Source organism: Phyllopteryx taeniolatus, chromosome 19 (assembly GCF_024500385.1).
Source record: "Phyllopteryx taeniolatus isolate TA_2022b chromosome 19, UOR_Ptae_1.2, whole genome shotgun sequence".
In the NCBI taxonomy this organism is placed as follows: Eukaryota; Metazoa; Chordata; class Actinopteri; order Syngnathiformes; family Syngnathidae; genus Phyllopteryx; species Phyllopteryx taeniolatus.
In genome coordinates, this window is record NC_084520.1 from 6,848,545 (window position 1) to 6,866,469 (window position 17,925).

A 17,925-nucleotide genomic window follows, 5' to 3' on the forward strand; every position below is an offset into this window, starting at 1 on the left:
TTTTTTTTTTTACACTTATATGACAACCAAGAAGAACCTCCACATTATGCCTTTGTTATTAATCATTAAAGGGTTTTATTGTTTTAATAATGCCTTAATCGTAACAGTGTTTAGCTTTCTTTATATTTTACCTGTATGACAGGTAAGGGATGTTAGAATGTACAGGTAATAAAGGGTTTATGGGTTTTTGGATAACTTCTATTTCCATTATATAAGAAAAAAAAAAACTTAAATGTGCCCTGGAATGGCTTCTCGTCACTATTTGAGGTTTCACTCTCCACTCACTGGACAATCTATTAGGTACACCTGCACAGTCTAGTTACTGTATATGACAAATGCCAAACGTACATTTATAGTGAGAACACTTGTCCACATTTGATGTATATTTTGTCTATCTAGATCCCTTATTGAACATTTTTACTACCAACCATATAATAAATAAAATATATCTGAAAAGCAAAAAACACAGTACACAAGCAATTCAAATCCAACCTCTACCTCCTTCGGCTTTACTGCTGAAGCCGGCAGCCTGCTTGAGGGCGGCGGCGGTGAGGGCGAGACCACGGCTCTTTCTCAAGCCGTGCTGCAGTACCACCTCAAACTGGGCGCAAAGACAGATTACCCTGAAGACGCAAAAAGAGGATGGCTTAGTTTTATGTTGACACATGAAGCAAACATCCACCCAGTTTTTGTTTTTTTTTCATAAACACTAACACAAAGAGGAAGATATTTATTTGGTGATGACAAATGACGTGTCTTACCTGCTGTCAGAGTCTGTTGCAATCTCTTTTCTTCCTCCAAAGCGGATTTGGCACTGTGAAGACAAGAAAAGAAATTAATGATAATAAATGAGAGCAGACACTCTTGCCTCTTGTATGAGACATTTTGCTACATATAGCTTAAAGGGGCATATAAATGAAAAGGCATTTTCTTTAGTTGCTTGAACGCAAATAGTTGGTTCTCTGGAGTGCCTGCCCACCTACCAAATGTGAAATTTAACAAACACACACCTCTTCTGTTGTCTGCCTAAAAATATGTCTGTGAGTAAGGTGTTGTGCATTTCCATCCCGCTGTCACGCTAACAGTGGGGCTAATTTACATAAGAATAGTTTCTCCGTCCATGACATTCCCAGCTAGGATGGGTGAACATTCAGCGTCACTTTCAAGTGATAGCCAGAGTCCGGATGCCGGGCTACATTTTCTGAAACACTATCATTCTGAGCCTCGATCACACACAAAGACCCACATCCCCATTAGTGCAACACCCCTGCAATCATGCCATAGCCAAATGATAAGCAGAGCTGCGCTGAGTTTTTTGGGGGGGATGCACAGGTTAACGTTAGCCATTACTGATTTCTCTGTGAAGTTGTTGACACAGTAGGGTGGGAGTATTTGTGTTTGATGTGTCCATACGCCACATGCAGCGGCTGAAATAAGTATTTAACACGTCACCATTTTTCTCCTTAAATATATTTCCAAAGGTTCTATTGAAATGAAAATTGCACCAGATATTGGGAACAACCCAAGTAATCTATCCATACAAAGAAAGTAGACCAAATAAACTCAGAAATTAAGTTGTGAGTAATCATGTGGAATGACACAGGGAAAAAGTATTGAACACGTCAACTGGTATTTATTTAACACATTGTACAAAAGCCTTTGTTTGCAATGACAGGTTCAAGATGCCTCCTGTGTGGAGAAACTAGTCACACGAATTGCTTAATAGTGATTTTGGCCCATTCCTCCACACAAGCAGTCTTCAAATCTTGAAGGTTCCGTGGGCTTCTTTTATGGACCTTGAGTTTCAGTTCTTTCCATAGATTTTTGATCGGATTCAAGTCAGGTGGTTGGCTGGGCCATTCCAGCAGCTTTATTTTTCATTCTTTTTCATTTTTTCTCGTTTCATTTTCATCATCCTTGTAGATGGCAGCAGATTTTTGTCAAGAATGTCTCAAACCATTCATCCTCCTTTCAATAATGTGAAGTATACCAGTACCATTTGCTGAACAGCAGCCCCACACCATCATGTTTCCACCTCTAAACTTCCCTGTTGGTATGGTGTTTTTCAGGTGATGTGCAGTGCCATTTCTCCTCCAAACGTGGTGTGCATTATGGCATCCAAACAGTTCAATCTTGCTCTCATCCGACCAGACTATATTCTCCCAGCATTTGTCCAAATGTTGTTCAGCAAATTAAAAAAAAAAAAACCTTGACATGCTTTTTTTTTTTCCAGCAATGTGGTCTTGCGTGGTGAGCATGCATGAAGGCCATGGTGGCAGAGTACATTACTCACTGTTTTCCTTGTGACAACAGTACCTGCTAATTCCAGGTCTTTTTGAAGCCCTCCACAGGTGGCCTTTGGCTCTTGGACAACTCTTCTGATTATTCTTTGCACTCCTCTGTCATAAATTTTGTAAGAAGCACCTGATCGAGGCAAATTTATGGTGGTATGGTGGCTTTCCACTTACGTATTATGGCCCCCAACCGTGCTCACTGGAACATTCAGAATCTTAGATATGTGCCTGTATCCAATGCCATGGTTATGTTTTGCAACAATTCGTTTGCAACGGTCTTGAGACAGCTCTCTGCTCTTACCCGTCATGAGATGTGTCTTGACTCACACCTTGGCCTTTTTGTAGGCCATCAGGTAGGACTGAACCAGCTGATATTCATTTGCACTGACAAGTGGCTGGATTGCTGATTGATTATCGATAGATTTTAGGTGTTGTCTTGGCTTTCTATGCCTTTTTGTACCTCCCTTTCTTCATGTGTTCAATACTTCTTCCCTGTGTCATTTTGCATTATTACACATGACTTAATTTCTGATCTGATTTGTTCTACCTTATTTGTATGTATGGATTACTTGGGGTGTTCCCAACATCTGGTGACATTTTCAGGTCAATAACACCTTTGGAAGTATATTTAGTGAGACAAATGGTGGTGTTAAATACTTATTTCAGCCACTGTACACACAGTACAATACACGCATAGTATTGCATTTTAACTAATTCACTGCCAGCCTTCCCAGTTAACATGGTTATTTGACTACTAAAGCCGTCAATGGCAGTGAATGTGTTAAAAGGTTATACTAACCTGTTTGACAGCATCAAGTAACCTCTCCAAGAGGTTCTGTCTCTTGGCATCATTCTGCACAGTGCCTGCAAAAGGTGAACAAAGACAAAATTTGATTTCATGGTGTGCAATTACTGCTTGTGTAATAACTGTATGCATGAAAATAAAGACAGTCATGGACAAGCACAGAGAGTAAGAAAATACATGCTATTTTGCATTATTGCAGAGAAGAAAAAATTATTGTTTTATTGTAACACCCAAATAAAATAAGGTATGTTTCACGGATAAATTAAACAAAATTATGTTAGTTTTTAAAGTCTGTAGACGTTACAAATCAACCTTTAAAAAAAAAATTGCAGTGTCATCTGCATCCTCAGGACCAATATACATTTGATTAGGAGAAAGGAAGCAACACATGGAGGTTGTTCAGGTTTCATTAAATAGTAAATCATTTGAATGTCAATATGTTCAAATCGATGCAGCACAATGCAGATATATGTCAAACTTGGACGAATCAAATGGACTTTGTTGCAAAATCCGGGAGAAAATACTGCAATGCCTTTCCAGAAACGCCGGTGTAAATATCAAATTGTGTTTTTTGCGAACACAAACTAAACTTACCGTTCATTGTGACGACCACACTTCAGGTGCAGCAACATCCAAGCTTGACGCTCCCCCCGCCGATCTGATGCATCCCTCTTTGTGGCTGCTAATCGTCCACCGCGGAGGCTAGCGAGGGGCCGGGCCCATGCTGCCTCCGTGGGCGAGCTTGACCCACCCCATCGCGGCTACAAGGGCGGTGTTCGGTCGGTGAGCGGAGAGGCCTTGCCCCGGAGCTGAGCGACCTCCGCGGGATGACATACAAGTGCCGAGTGTCCCGCACGCTGCCGAGCCGATAAAGTGCACTTTTCACAAGCCGGATTGCAATATTGAAGTCACCGAGTGAATTCTCATTTTGTTACGTCAACCAACAGCCCGTGACTGGGCGAACACCGGAAGCGGGTTATTGCAGTGTGCAGGTCACATGACAGAACACCCCGCTGTCATATGGCTTTGCGCAAGTCATCATGGGAAATGTAGTTTTAAACTGTTTTTGGACTGCCGTGGTTTACGTTAGGCATTTGAATTGAATTAAATTCAATCAGCACAGTGTGCTTGTAGTTCGTGCACGTCTGCCTCATTTTTCTGAGGTCTGGAGGTTCTGTGTGGAATATTCTTTCTCCACCGATTTCCTCCGCCATCCCCAAAACATTGAAAACATAAGAGACAGAAGAAAGAAGACGACAGAAACATTGAAGATTCCAAATTGCAAGGAAATTGGCTGGCGACTAGTCCAGGGTGCTCCAGCTCACACATGGCCCAAATGAAGAAAAGGAAATTGGATGGACATAAAATGAATGTGTATATCCATCTATTTTCTCTAGCCTTTGTCGTCATTATAGGTTCTCGGGTGAGCCAGAGCTTATCCCGGCTGTCTTTGGGCCAGAGGCCCTGAACTGGTCACCACTGGCAGGGGCGGAGCTGCATGGTGGCCAAGGGTGGCCGAGGCCACTACAGACTAAGAGTCGACCACCACGTTTGTGCCCACACTGTAGTGTTTTTCAAGGCAGAAAAGTTCGATTAATCGAAACTGAGGGTGAACATGACAACTGCATGTACAAATGGCACTGATCTCTTCTTTTTTTAGGAAATGAAGGCTGTAGACCAAACCGTAATAGTTTTAATAGTCTGAACTATGTAACTATGTAAAAACACCAATAGCATTCTTTAAATGTTTAAATGCCCCAATCAATTAGATTGCTGAAGCATGCATCTGTAGTATATTTTAATAGTAACACACACTTCATTCATCTCATGCCCGACGGACGTCGGAGTTCTCCCGGGTGACCTCCGACTCGGAACCACAGGCGAAAAAAAAACCACCACACATCCTAAATTGTTATTATCCCCACAAAAAAAAAGGCAAGTTTGGTCAATCTGAGAAGTACGTTAAATATTTCACTGCTGGCTGCAGCGTAACCCGACATCGTACGCAAGTCGGAATGCGCCATAGTCCATCACTTACCGATGCTAATAGTACCAGTGCCATGATTACAGTAAAGATTTGTATGAAAAACACTAAGTACGCTAAGTGATGGTGCCTTTTTGTAGCTCTCGAAAACGTATTGTTACGCTTGCTGTAACCTCAAAATGAATGTCAGTATTGTCGGAAACCTAAAACCCCCTGTCGTTGTTGACCACCTGTCCATAACCCACCCAAAATAACTTTTTGGTCCCGACCCACAATATAGTTGAGAATCACTGTCATGTCATACCATACCCAACCATAACATATCATATCATATCATATCATAAATATGTTCCACCTGAAATAGGCTCCATCTTGCAGTGGATAAGAGGTCGAAAAATGGATGCATAAATGGATAGTAAAAAAAAAAAAGCAGTTGTATTAGGCTTACTCAGTGAAACCTCTTCCACAATTTCCAACATTTATTGATAGAAAATGATTTTAAGATAACAACCAATGAAATGTAAAGGAAAAATACAAATGCATAAACCTGACATTTGGATGACAACGTGAAGGTAACAAGAAAGAGCTGAAATGACTGAAATGACGATGTTCAAGATTAGGGGTCAATTAACAAATCAAAAACAGCCATCAACAGAAACAGAAAATACAAACTTTGGTGACTGTACTGCATTGCACTGTATATATACAATGTGTATCTAGAGTTTCAAGTAGAAGATAAACATGAAAAAGGCTTGTGACCGAACTGTGCATGTTTGTGGGTTTTGTTTGCATAATGTGCATTGGCATTGCAACATAGAGCCCAAAAGTGACCACACAGCGGAATCGTTTTATTTGACTTGAACATGATTCAAGCTCACAGGGTACAGTATAATTTTTTTTTTTGCATTTACAGGGATCCAGAAAAGACAGTCTGATCTCTGCCTCTTTATCGTCGACACGACACTTCGTAAAAGTGTGCAAGATGTATATCTTATCAGCCACAAGAGAACATGTGAGCTTATCTGGACAGTGTTGTCTAATTATTACCCGTTCACGATGGCAGAGTAAACACCAAATCCCTCTCAAGCAAATGTAGAAGCAAATAAAACCAAAATCCAAGTGCAGGTTTAGTGCATCTCTCAGTCATTAACATTACAGTGTGTAAATCAGTGATTCCCAACAGTCTGCCGTTAGAGATCATCAGGTGTGCTGCAGGAAAATATCCACATTCAGCAGTCCCTCGGCTCATTGAACAGGCAGGACGTTTCATGAAACACCTCGAAAATTAAGTACAAATGAAGACAATATCAGTTTCAGGATCAGGACAAAATACAGTGAAGCATAGAATGTTCTTCAAGTACAAAGAAACCTCGTTCTGCTTGTTAAAGGGCGCTAATCAAAGATTCATGAGCTTTGATTCTTCTTTCCGTAGCTAACGGAGAGCCAGTTAAGATCACAAAGATGAAAGCGAAGATCATTTACCTTTGGTCTGTCATGGACATTGTCTTGAGATTCAAGACATACTGTATGTTTCCTCGTTTTGTGTCCGCAAAACAGCTCCTTTCTCCAAAGTCTCAGTGAGAAGCAGTTTTCTCTCAAGGACCTCTTAGCCTTATTGTACGTGCCATCGTCTTAAAAACGTTTGCAAATCAAGCTTTAGGACCTGAGAGTACGTCATTTAAAGTCAATAAAGTTTGGGAAAACCTGGTGTAAAGGCTTAGTTCATATAGATAGTGTCTCTCTCACATGACGAGGCCACGCTGCTGTCGTAGATGGAGAAGAGTGACCCCTCAGTGTTTTGGGGTCTTTTACCCACAGGGCCCTCTCTGGTCGAGCCGGCGTTCTTTCTCAGAGAATACCGAATACCGCTGGAGAGCTGGTTGGACACGCGCCTCACCACTCGGCTCAGTCCTCTATTCCTCGGCTTAATGAGGCCCACGTCGTCCTCCAGTTCCTCGGGCGGCACGTCGATGTTGCCTGAGTACCAGAACACCCACCAGATGAGGCTGAGGAAGATGACGATGGCGCCGGCGTAGATGAAAAGGTCGTGGATGGCCAGGCCCCCGAACACCCCAACCATCATGATGAGCACGCCGAGGATGTCGTGGGCCACGGCGAACCAGAAGGAGCACTTGCAACGGCCGACTCCGCCGTACCTCCTCTCCGCCGCCGCTCCATCTGCACGGAGGTCGACATGGTCCTTGAGAAGATGGTGTCAGAGTTAATCCAGATGTGGATCCCGAGTAGCGACGGGATTTGCAGACGTAGCTCTTACAAGCTCTGCAGTAACAGCGGTCGAAGTTCAGTGTACGCATGTAGTTATCAACATAACTGACTGAGGGGGAAAAAAAAACAAACTGTTGAATCATCATCACAGTCACTGACGGTGTTGTGGTTCACTCGCTTGACTTCCGTGCAGGTAGCGTGGGGCCAGTTCCCAGTCAAAACGGGAGTTTGTTTGCTTGTCTGTCACATGCATAAGCCTTGTTTTAGATCGTAGTAGATGGTGCTGGTGTACCTAATGTTATGGCCAGTCAGTTTACTCCACGTAAAAAAGAAACAAATATGATATACAGAAGGATAAATTAAAGTAACGGAACATGATTATTTTGTTACCACTTACAGTATGTAGCAAATACAGGTGCATCTCAGTAACTTAGAATATGGTAAAAAATCCCTAGTTTAATTTGAAAAGTGAAAAGAAAAAAACTAAAGTGAACCTCATACAGATTCAATAAACACATAGCAAAATACTTGCCAGAAGACCATTTCCTACCTCATTTCTGTATTCAAACTAATTTTGTCACTCTGTAATATTCTAATTTATTGAGAGGGTGAATTGGGGTTTGGTTAGCTGTAAGCGCTTGTCCTCATTAGAGTCACAAGAGAGCTGAAGCCCATTGCAGCTGATTTTGGGCTAGAGGCAGGCAGGGTACACCTTGGATTAGTCACCAGCCAATCAAAGGGCACGTATAGACAAACAACCATTCACACTCAAAGTCACACTTCTGGACAATTTAGAGACTTCAAATAACCTTACATGGATATTTTGGGAATGTGGGACAATATGCTAACTCGGAGCAGAGATTCGAGCCCAAAACCTCAGAATTGGGAGGCGGACATGCTAAGCATTCGGCAGGCACCATAAAAAACATTCATTTAATACAGTGTCAATCAAAACTGTACAATATCTTTTTGATAATTTTGAGTACAGATTATTTTTTTTAAACTACTCTTCCACTGGATGTTATTAGATATGATGTGGCCAGTGATTATACTGGTTTATTATTATCGGTTAAAAAAAAAAAAAAAAAACATCATCCATCCATCCATTTTCTGAGCCGCTTCTCCTCACTAGGGTCGCGGGGGTGCTGGAGCCTATCCCAGCTGTCATCGGGCAGGAGGCGGGGTACACCCTGAACTGGTTGCCAGCCAATCGCAGGGCACATAGGAACAAACAACCATTCGCACTCACAGTCACGCCTACGGGCAATTTAGAGTCTCCAATTCATGCATGTTTTTGGGATGTGGGAGGAAACCGGAGTGCCCGGAGAAAACCCACGCAGGCACGGGGAGAACATGCAAACTCCACACAGGCGGGGACGGGGATTGAACCCCGCACCTCAGAACTGTGAGGCTGACGCTCTAACCAGTCGTCCACCGTGCCGCCAAAAAAAAAAAAAAAAAAAAAAAAAAAAAAAAAAAAAAAAAAAAAAACATCAAACTTTGTGATTTGCATTCATAAACCAAAGAACATTTACAGAGTGCAAACCAAGTTACATACTGTACTGTATGCCATGCCATTAGGAGTATTCAGTCTTTAAATGTATTGATTAATATGTTTCAATCTTTTATGTTGCAGCTGAAATTGACTCATAAATAATATGGGGAGGGTAATTGAATGTTTTACCGCTTTGCCTGAAGGTTTTCAGAACGAAATACAATTGGCAACGGAGGATGGGTTGGGGCGTTTTGGTGATTCCCAGGCGGATTCCCCGGGCCACCGCTCCCTACACCCGCCTCTTTGCAAGCCACTGGTATAGTGAATCTAAATGGGGAATCTAGATGGGTTTCACTACTAAACTAAATACAGTTTTCTATTTTTTTCCTAGTATTCTAATTTATTGAGATGCACCTGTAAGTGCCCCGTTATTGATTGGCAACCAGTTCAGGATGTAGTCTTTCTTTTGTCCAAAGTCAGCCATGGGATAGGCTCCAGTTCTCCATTGACCCTGAACTGGGTGCTATATATAAAATGGATGGCTGGATGCATATCATTAGAGTCAAGCCACTTGGTAGTAGCACCGACGCCTCCTCTTCTCTTTCAATATTGGCATCCAGACCAAGCCCACCACCACGAACATCAGTCCCACGGACACGCAGGCGGAGGCGACGGGTGCCGCCTGCACCACCCCAGAGAAATGCAGCAGGAATAGGACCACACCCGCAGCAGACATAAGAGACCCCATCACGATGGAGATGATGGACTTGTGGAGGTAGGCCCAATCCGAGGAGCCCACGGAGCCAGAGTGACTGTTCGGACACAAGCTCCCGTAATCATTGAAAAACGCTGTCTCGTCATAGTCTTCCATTGTGTCCACAAAAATCCTGTGACTCTTAAAAAACTTGCACCGTGACTATACTGGTCACATATATCAGAATCATCCGAACACAGCTTCCCGATAGACATATCATCTGTCATGTGCTTATTCTCTTGCCCAGAAACCTGTTGACAACACTGTAATTCCAGATGGCCCACCACACCCACAAAGAGCAGCTCGTCTTGGATGAGTGGACAAGAAACACCCACCGGATAACAGCGACATCACTCACCATTGGTCGCATCACTTCATCATCCTCATGTTTCAGCAAAACATACACTACTGCAGAGGAGGGCAGAATATGGTTCATTAAAATCGATTTATTTGTTTTATATTATTTGTCATCATTTATTTCATGAAATAATTGTTAATAATAATTGTTTAGTCAATTTTGGGGGGAAATATAATGAAAAAATGTAAAATAATAGTACTGTATGTATTGTACATTTAACATATATAGTATTTATAAATTATTTAATTAGTAAAAATAAGGAATTTTATATACAGATTATTATTTTTTTTTTTACCCTCATCAATGAATTAATGATATGGCTCATCAGTTTGTTTTAAAAATCAAACGTGGCCCTTGAGCACAAATGTTTGCCTACCTTAAACTGTGATTATTGTGTCCTATGCATGCAGACATTCTGTGCACTTGCACAGTCTTATGAGATCCTGCATATTTCACAAATTCGGCATTTGCCAATATGGTGTTTAAAATGTTTGCTTGACACCGTCACAGGTATTCATTTGTTTCACATTTATTTTGCATCATGTCATGCGCGCTGTGTGCAATATTAGAAATAGCTCTACATAGTGTAACACAATAACTGCAAATGAATGGTGATAGACAACCACGCCCTAATGAGCGGTTCAATAAATTGGAATATGGTGGAAAATAATTTATTTCCGTAGGTATTTCAATTCAAAAGGTGAAACTAATATAAATATATAAATATAGAGAGAGAGCTAGAGTTTCAGAGTGAAATATTTCATTACATTTTTTGACGATTATAAGTTCCACAGCAAATGGAAAACCCCAAATTCACTATTACATAAGAAACAATTAATTTATTATAGTAATTACAGTACGAACTGACCTGAAAAGTATTTTTCATTGTCTTCAATGAATCTGTACGAGTTTCAGTTTTCTACTGCGTTCTAATTGAGACGCACCTGTACATGTACCATAAAAACTATAAAATATTCTTGTTCCATTTCTTCAATTAATTTAAGATTAATAAAGTAAACTTACTGTACCTGTCCATCTAAAATAAGGCCAGTATGTTTCTACTCATTCAATTGTTTGATTTATTTGATTTCCTTTTTACATTGATTGGCCAAAAGATTAGGTTCACCGGCACAGTCTATTGAGATCAAACATAAGAACTATATTGCAAGTGGAAAGAGAATTCTTTTAATCGACACAGTCAGATGAATATTACAAAATAATGTATATGAATTTAGTCTTAAAATAATAGTTTGACAGTGGGTGTAGTTTGGAATAGTACAGAACCTACTAGTGCACTTCTACACCACTAGAAACTGCAATCACATTGGTTAACATAAATCTAAAATAATACCCCGACTGTGTCACATTATTTATTCATCTAGTAGATCCTTGTAGAGCTGTAAATTGTACAAGTGTGGTCAGTGTTGTCGCCAGTCAGCGGACGGCGATCCAACATCAGGCCAGAAGACTGCAAGGTGTTAAAAGATGCAAAGCCATTACATTGCAGTGGAATCGTATGCGAGGAGTACAGCAGCTGTACACGCCTGAGAGAAGCAGCCCGCTGACAATAGACGCACATCAGCACACACAACAGCTGCTACACGTGCTGAGCTCAGATGACATAATTGACTTCAAGGTATTCTTGAATGATGTGGCACTGCCGAGAGGACGTAAAAACGCATTTAAAAAGAAATTATAATAATAAAAAAGCTTTTTATACTATCAGGACAAATAGTATAATGCAGGGGTGGGCAAATGCTTGTGGTTAAGGGACAAATGTGACTTTTAAAACAGAAATATGCGCCAGGTCAATTGTGGATGTTTTTTTTTACAGTACAGTATTCAAAATAGTCCACTCACAACTACCCAACTTGACCTTCTCTAAACATTTGAATGCTCATGTCCATCTGCTCAGTACTTTTTCAACAAGGAGGTGAATGCCAAAATCCACAACAGCTATTTAATCCATGAATCGACTACTAATATATTTCAGAAATTATATTTAAACAGTTCCCTTCATCATGCTGTTCAATTTGACATCATGACACCAAGACGATACCTAACGATTGATCAACAGTGCCTGACCATTGCGAGGCTTTAAACAGAATGTTCTGAGGGAAGAGACCACTGAGTTAAGAGCCATTGCAAGATAGAGCGAGACTAGAAGAGTGACAGAAAGGTACAGAAGTGGATGTTCTTGGCAATGTGGTGCAAAAAGTACTTAACATTGAACATTTGGACATTCAAATGTTTAGAGGTCCAATTCAGTTTACCAGTCAAGGTTTTAGTGCATTTTAGGTTCATCATCAAGATTTCACCTGAAAGCCAAAAATTCCTAACTTTTTGTGTCATAATTTTAACAAAATTAATTCAACGTTTAATTGTATTTAAAATTAATATAACTTAGTTAACATAAATTCAAAAATATATACCATATGTACAATTTTCACTCATATTTAAAGACAAATTACCTGATTTCAATTAATGACAAAAAAAAACTGAATTTTACAAATAATACGAGACTTGATAACCTAAATGCTGGGTGGGTCTGACTGAAGAACAGAGCAGGCTCTACAAGCATAATGCATGGCCTAATGAAAGGCTGGAAAAGGAGTACATTAGCAGTCATGGCAGTTTGAGTGGAGATTCTTTTTCTGAGCAACATTCTGTACGAATCACAAAAAATTATTATGTCGTCAAACAGGGACATTGTCCTATCGTCGATGTAATTTTTTAGTACAGTACTATATTTTCAACGCAAGACTAAATTGTCCATCGGTGTGATTGGCCTGTGTTCGACTGGTAACCAGTCCAGGATGTACGATTCCTCTCTCCCCACAGCGGGTGCTCCAGCTCACCCGTGTACACAAAACACTCATTGTGCAAGATCAGTAAAGGTATTTTATTCTTAGAAAGTGTTTGGATACAAACGTGACTGCCAATTGAACATACTTCAGTCTCACAAAGACGAGATGCGACTGGTTAAATATATTGAAAATCTTACAAAATAGTGAGTGAGTAGCGTCCCAAAATAAAATCATTTGACTTTAGGTACTTTTCCTTTTCCTTTGGGTGTAGTTGCTTTCTTGGTCATTTTGAGCAGTATGCTTGAATGTTTCTTCTCTACAGACCTGGTCTTCTTCCGCTGCATCAAGACAGGGGAAAAAAAAAAAGTCCATGTTTGAAATTAATGTAGTTGAATTCTTGTGGTTGTGTCCAGAACCAACCTGCAGTTGAGGCTTTTTGCCCTCTGTCACTATGGGGACTAGCTGGGGAATTTCTTCATCATCTTCCTTTTCTTCTTTGTCGTCATCATTCTCCTCCTTCTCCTCTACCTTCCTTTTCTTTGCCTTCTCTTCCCCATCCTCTGCAGAGGTTTCTTTTGTGTCCTTGGGTGTTTTTTCAGTAGCAGGCTGCTTTAAAAAAAAATTAATAAAATAAAAATAAAAAATCAACATGCACAACGTGGGTATAACACTGCATTTGGAAGCATTTGCGCTGAAATTCTGTCCTCACCTTTTCCGCCTCTGTGGCTTTGGGCCTGATGAGGTGACTTAGGTCTGAAGTATAGATGGGTAAGGCCACTGATTTTTCACTTTTTAAGTGGACAATCTTCAGCACTGGTCCCTTCTACACAGAAACAGAACAATCATTTAGACAAGAGAGAGTTGGTGGAAAGGTGTGAATGATAAAGGATGACTAAATGATGCCATATATCTACAAATAAAGGCATTTGCTCCTGCTTGACCGACACCATGAAATAAATTACAGGACGCAACAACAACAACAAACTGGTTTTATAAAAGGCTATTAAGCCGAAAATCGCACACACGGACTGGTAGTATTTATGCATTTATTTTTTGTGGATTTAAAAGGGAACCCTAAACATTTTTAATGCGATAATACATTGTATGGGCAAGCACAAGTCAGATCGCAGTACTCTGATTAACATTGCATTCGTGAAATGAGAATTAACCAGGTTAATTAATGTACTTCCATCCATCCATCCATTTTCTGAGCAGCTTCTCCTCACTAGGGTCGCGGACGTGCTGGAGCCTATCCCAGCTATCATCGGGCAGGAGGCGGGGTACACCCTGAACTGGTTGCCAGCCAATCGCAGGGCACATACAAAAAAAACAAAACAAAAAAAAAAACATTCGCACTCACATTCACACGCAATTTAGGGACTTCAATTAACCTACCATGCATGTTTTTGGGATGTGGGAGGAAACCGGAGTGCCCGGAGAAAACCCACGCAGGCACGGGGAGAACATGCAAACTCCACGCAGGCGGGGCTGGGGATTGAACCCCGGTCCTCAGAACTGTGAGCCAGACGCTCTAACCAGTCGACCACCGTGCCGCCATTAATCAACATAACAAAAAAAAAATTGTAGTCAAAAAATGACGTTTGACTAAATTTTCCTTTGCAATGACTGAGGGCTTGACTATAAAGCGTCATTATGATTCTATAACTTTCTAATGGCGGGTAAACTCATTACAGTATTCCAGCAAATAGTTTTGACCGTGTTAAATAATAACCACAGATATGATGAACAAATCAGTTTTGATTATGACACATATTCTGTATATTTCTGTGTGACGGGTGATGAAAGATCTCAGACTGGCAACGCTGTAATCTATGTCGGTCTTCGTTGACTGGACGGCGGCATAAAATCGTCGCAGGGTGCCCTTTCAAAACATCCACGGTGAAGTGTTCAGTTCGTACTTGTCATTTTTTGTGCCGGGAAGTGCCTCGGCGTTTTAATCGCCTATTTTGTTGTTTTCTTCGCACTGATTTCATCCTTCTCATCTGTGACTTGAATTAAATTTTTAAGTGAACTCTATATGCCGCTTCTGTCTCTGAACTTTTCCTCAATTCATCAGCAGCATCCCAGTAAAGCGGGTTGTAATCACCAAATACATTATTAAATCTCTCGCTATTGTTTTAAATGCAATAATTTGTGTCCTCAGAGTTCTTCACATTTGCACATCAGAAAGTCTGTCTCAGGGTGCCATGTTTGCTCGTATAATCTAATAGCTAAGCGTGCTGCGCCTTCATTTTTAACCATGTAATGACTGGCAGGAACTAGAGACATTCGAAGAGTGTACATTATCAGCTGATAGTGTACACTGATGGACTTTTCTGAGTCAATCAGAATCGAGTATTCACCAAGCCCATAGCATAATACGGTGTGCTCTCACACAACCTTTTTTTTTCCATATTCATAATTATTTGTTCTAGAAAATAGAGCTGTCTTGGTAATACTTTTGCAGACCTCAAAATTTATTAAATCAAATTTCATACTTTTCCATATTTGCGTAAGAATCCTGTCACTATTGATATGAAAACGATAGAAAACCCATCTTAATTACTTGGAAGCCGTTTCTTAAGGTGAAGCTACGACATATTGTCGCTTATTAAAAGGCTGTACCCACCATGCGTATTTTTTCAGCCAAAGTTTGGACAGCCGCCTCAATGTTTTCCGTCAACTCATCGGCAGTCATGCCGCTGTGGCCAACACGCGCCATACTGAAAAACAGATCCTTCATGATGTCAGATCAAAGTACACAAAATGTGGATATTTTACATGCCAGCTTGGTCTGCTTAGTGTGTATCAAAGCAGTAGAGGTGGACTCCACGGGAGGAGGAGGTCAACCTGGATTTACAGTGACTTGCTATAGCACCAGCATATCCTGCATCAACCACTTAAGAGAATTGACAGGGTTCTTGTGCGGTGCTATTAGTTACGCTACATATAACGGGATTAGCAAAACGTTCATCATCCATTTTCCATCATGCTTGTCCTCATTTGGTTAGTGGGTGAGTGGCAGCCTATCCCAGCTGACTTTGGGGTACACCCTGGAATGGTCACCAGTCTCAAGTAGGAACATGTAGACAAGCATCCACACTCTTATTAATTACACATATGGACATTTTAAGTCTTCTCTAAACCTAACATGCACGTCTCGTGACGCAGGAGAATTCGAACACCATGCAAGAATATGCAAACTCCACACAGGAGGCCCTGAGCTGAGACGCAAACCCAGAACTTAACGGCTCTGAGGCAGAAGTGATAATCACTAATCAACATGCTGCCAACAAAACAAAAATACAGCAGACCCAGACAACTAAAATGTCAAGGAAATGATGACCTAAAAACTGAACCCAAATCAAAATGGGGCCAGAGAGCCAAGATAAAGTAGAAGAAAATTAGCTTCAAAGTCTAAGGGAACTTCGAGAGGTAATTTAAGTTTTGTTTTACTACAGTAATTAAATAAATAATAATAAATAAATAAAAATCAAAGATTGAACAACTTTCTGGGATGTATAGTGTGTGATGACCTAGTGTACTTTTCCTTTTTTGTTAATTAAATTAAATGAAGTGACAGTTTACTGGTTATTATTCAGATGAGCAAAACACTTTTTAAACCCACCAGCAAGAGCCCTTGTTGTTGACCCTCACACTGGTGCCTTGGACCAATTTCTGGATGTCTCTGGCCAGGTTTTTGCTCTGCAGGTTCACAGAAAGCGGCTCCCTGGCAAAAAGGAAGAGCTGTCAGCATTTTAACACAGTGTTTGCTCTTTTTACCGTGACGGAGGGAAAAAAATTGAATTGGTATTATGGAACAATGGAATGGAATCACTTTCTTATGAACAAGTAGTTGGGTCTCTGGAGTTTTCTGCCCATCCATAAAGAGTAAAATTGAACGACCATGCCCATTTCTGAAAATATGTCTGTGAGTGAGCTTTAGATTGTGGGAAAATTATGTTTCCTTTAAATAGGGCATGTAGACAATGCATACATTAAAGTCTAACTGTTACTTTTTCCTTTCGTAGAAGTGCTTTCCGATATGGGATGGCAGACGGCGGCGTATGCGGTCGTCTGAGAGGAACATATCAAAATTCCCCAATAGGCGTCGTTTAGCCTCAAATGGTTTGTACTCTGTCTTCAGGACCTTGAAGGGGATTATCTGCCAAAGATACAGGGAAGCATTAGCCATTACATTGAGGTATAAATGAAACTTTTCTTTTTCGTACAGACCAATGTTACTCTGGTCTTTGAAACTTTGAAAAGTGATTACCTCAGTGACATTTTTAACCCCCCGTTCTGTCATCAACTTCTTATAAAACCTCTCAGTTTGATCTGCGGTCATTTGGGGCTCATCTCTGGTAAATAGGCAAACTTCTTCTGAGGCTGTACGTTGGCCATGAGGCAATGGACTGATGACCAAACAACAACAGAGAACACTATTATTTATCCAATACAATGACATTTTTTTTTTTTTTTTTTTTAAATCACATTGAAATACATCTGTTGTCCATTGCGATCACTTCGTGAATTTACGCTTACAGGACTCAACATTAGGTACACATAATGCATAAAGAAGAGATGTATTAGAAAATACCTCTGGTTATGATACAATGAAGTATTGTGAGTACACCAATGAAATATATATATGTATATGCGTTATAGACAACATGTTGAGCAAAATGTTATGAGAACAAATGAACTTGCATCCGAATGGTCTGAGCCTCCTTGGGGATCCTCCAGAGAGTGAAGAGCAGACTGATCTTTTGAGAGTCGTCCGTGAAAAGCTTTTTGCCGGCCGACTTGGTTTTTAGGAATGCCTGCAAGGCTAGAACAGCCTTTCTCACCTATGAAACATAACCACTTAGTTTAATAATATGGTTAAACCAGACTTTTGTTCGAGGCCTGCATTTGGGTTAGCTCCAAAGCTAACAAATAAGCGAAGGCCCGTCATTACTGTCAGTACTGCTCAATGCGTAAACATATTAGTCAAACCAACATCAACCCTAATTAACTTATACAGGCTAAAACGGTTCAATTGGTGAGAAAGTTTTTTTTCTTTTTTACCTCTGAGTGGTCTAGTTCAACTTGCATTTTGTCGCCCATGTTGCCTTCACGTGTTACTGCCACGCACGCATGCGTAGTTGCTTACGACGTCACGTGTTACGTCACAACATACAAACTCAAAACTTTATCTGT

At 40.6% G+C, this 17,925-nt stretch overlaps 2 protein-coding genes and 1 pseudogene across 5 annotated transcripts in view; all 3 read right to left on the reverse strand.

Moving 5' to 3' along the window:
* Nucleotides 1-4,089, reverse strand: part of snx29 (sorting nexin 29) — a 136,197-nt gene extending 132,108 nt beyond the window's left edge. Inside the window, exons 1-4 of one of the 3 annotated variants that reach the window (XR_009785631.1) lie at nt 3,694-4,089; nt 3,094-3,158; nt 762-814; nt 493-623 (exon numbers count right to left, since the gene is read on the reverse strand). Coding sequence is in view for 2 of the 3 variants with exons in the window: in XM_061755925.1 (XP_061611909.1) it covers nt 493-623; nt 762-814; nt 3,094-3,158; nt 3,694-3,700 (256 nt within the window). In the remaining variant the exon portion in view is untranslated. The remainder of the gene's footprint in view (nt 1-492; nt 624-761; nt 815-3,093; nt 3,159-3,693) is intronic. The other 2 variants (XM_061755925.1, XM_061755926.1) reach the window with 2 other exon arrangements.
* Nucleotides 4,090-5,549: 1,460 nt separating this feature from the next.
* Nucleotides 5,550-7,718, reverse strand: LOC133469272 (transmembrane protein 238-like; annotated as a pseudogene).
* Nucleotides 7,719-12,803: 5,085 nt separating this feature from the next.
* Nucleotides 12,804-17,920, reverse strand: rsl1d1 (ribosomal L1 domain containing 1). Of its 2 annotated transcripts, none has more exons than XM_061756076.1 (9): nt 17,794-17,920; nt 17,434-17,573; nt 17,000-17,138; nt 16,740-16,888; nt 16,352-16,453; nt 15,353-15,446; nt 13,433-13,546; nt 13,144-13,329; nt 12,804-13,061 (listed from the first exon to the last, which is right to left on the reverse strand). In XM_061756076.1, exons 1-9 carry the CDS (start codon nt 17,830-17,832, stop codon nt 12,954-12,956), a joined length of 1,071 nt encoding a protein of 356 aa, XP_061612060.1. In that variant the 5' UTR covers nt 17,833-17,920; the 3' UTR covers nt 12,804-12,953. The 2 variants fall into 2 exon arrangements, with proteins under 2 accessions (XP_061612060.1, XP_061612059.1); XM_061756075.1 differs by having other exon boundaries at nt 13,144-13,332.
* Nucleotides 17,921-17,925: the final 5 nt, after the last annotated feature.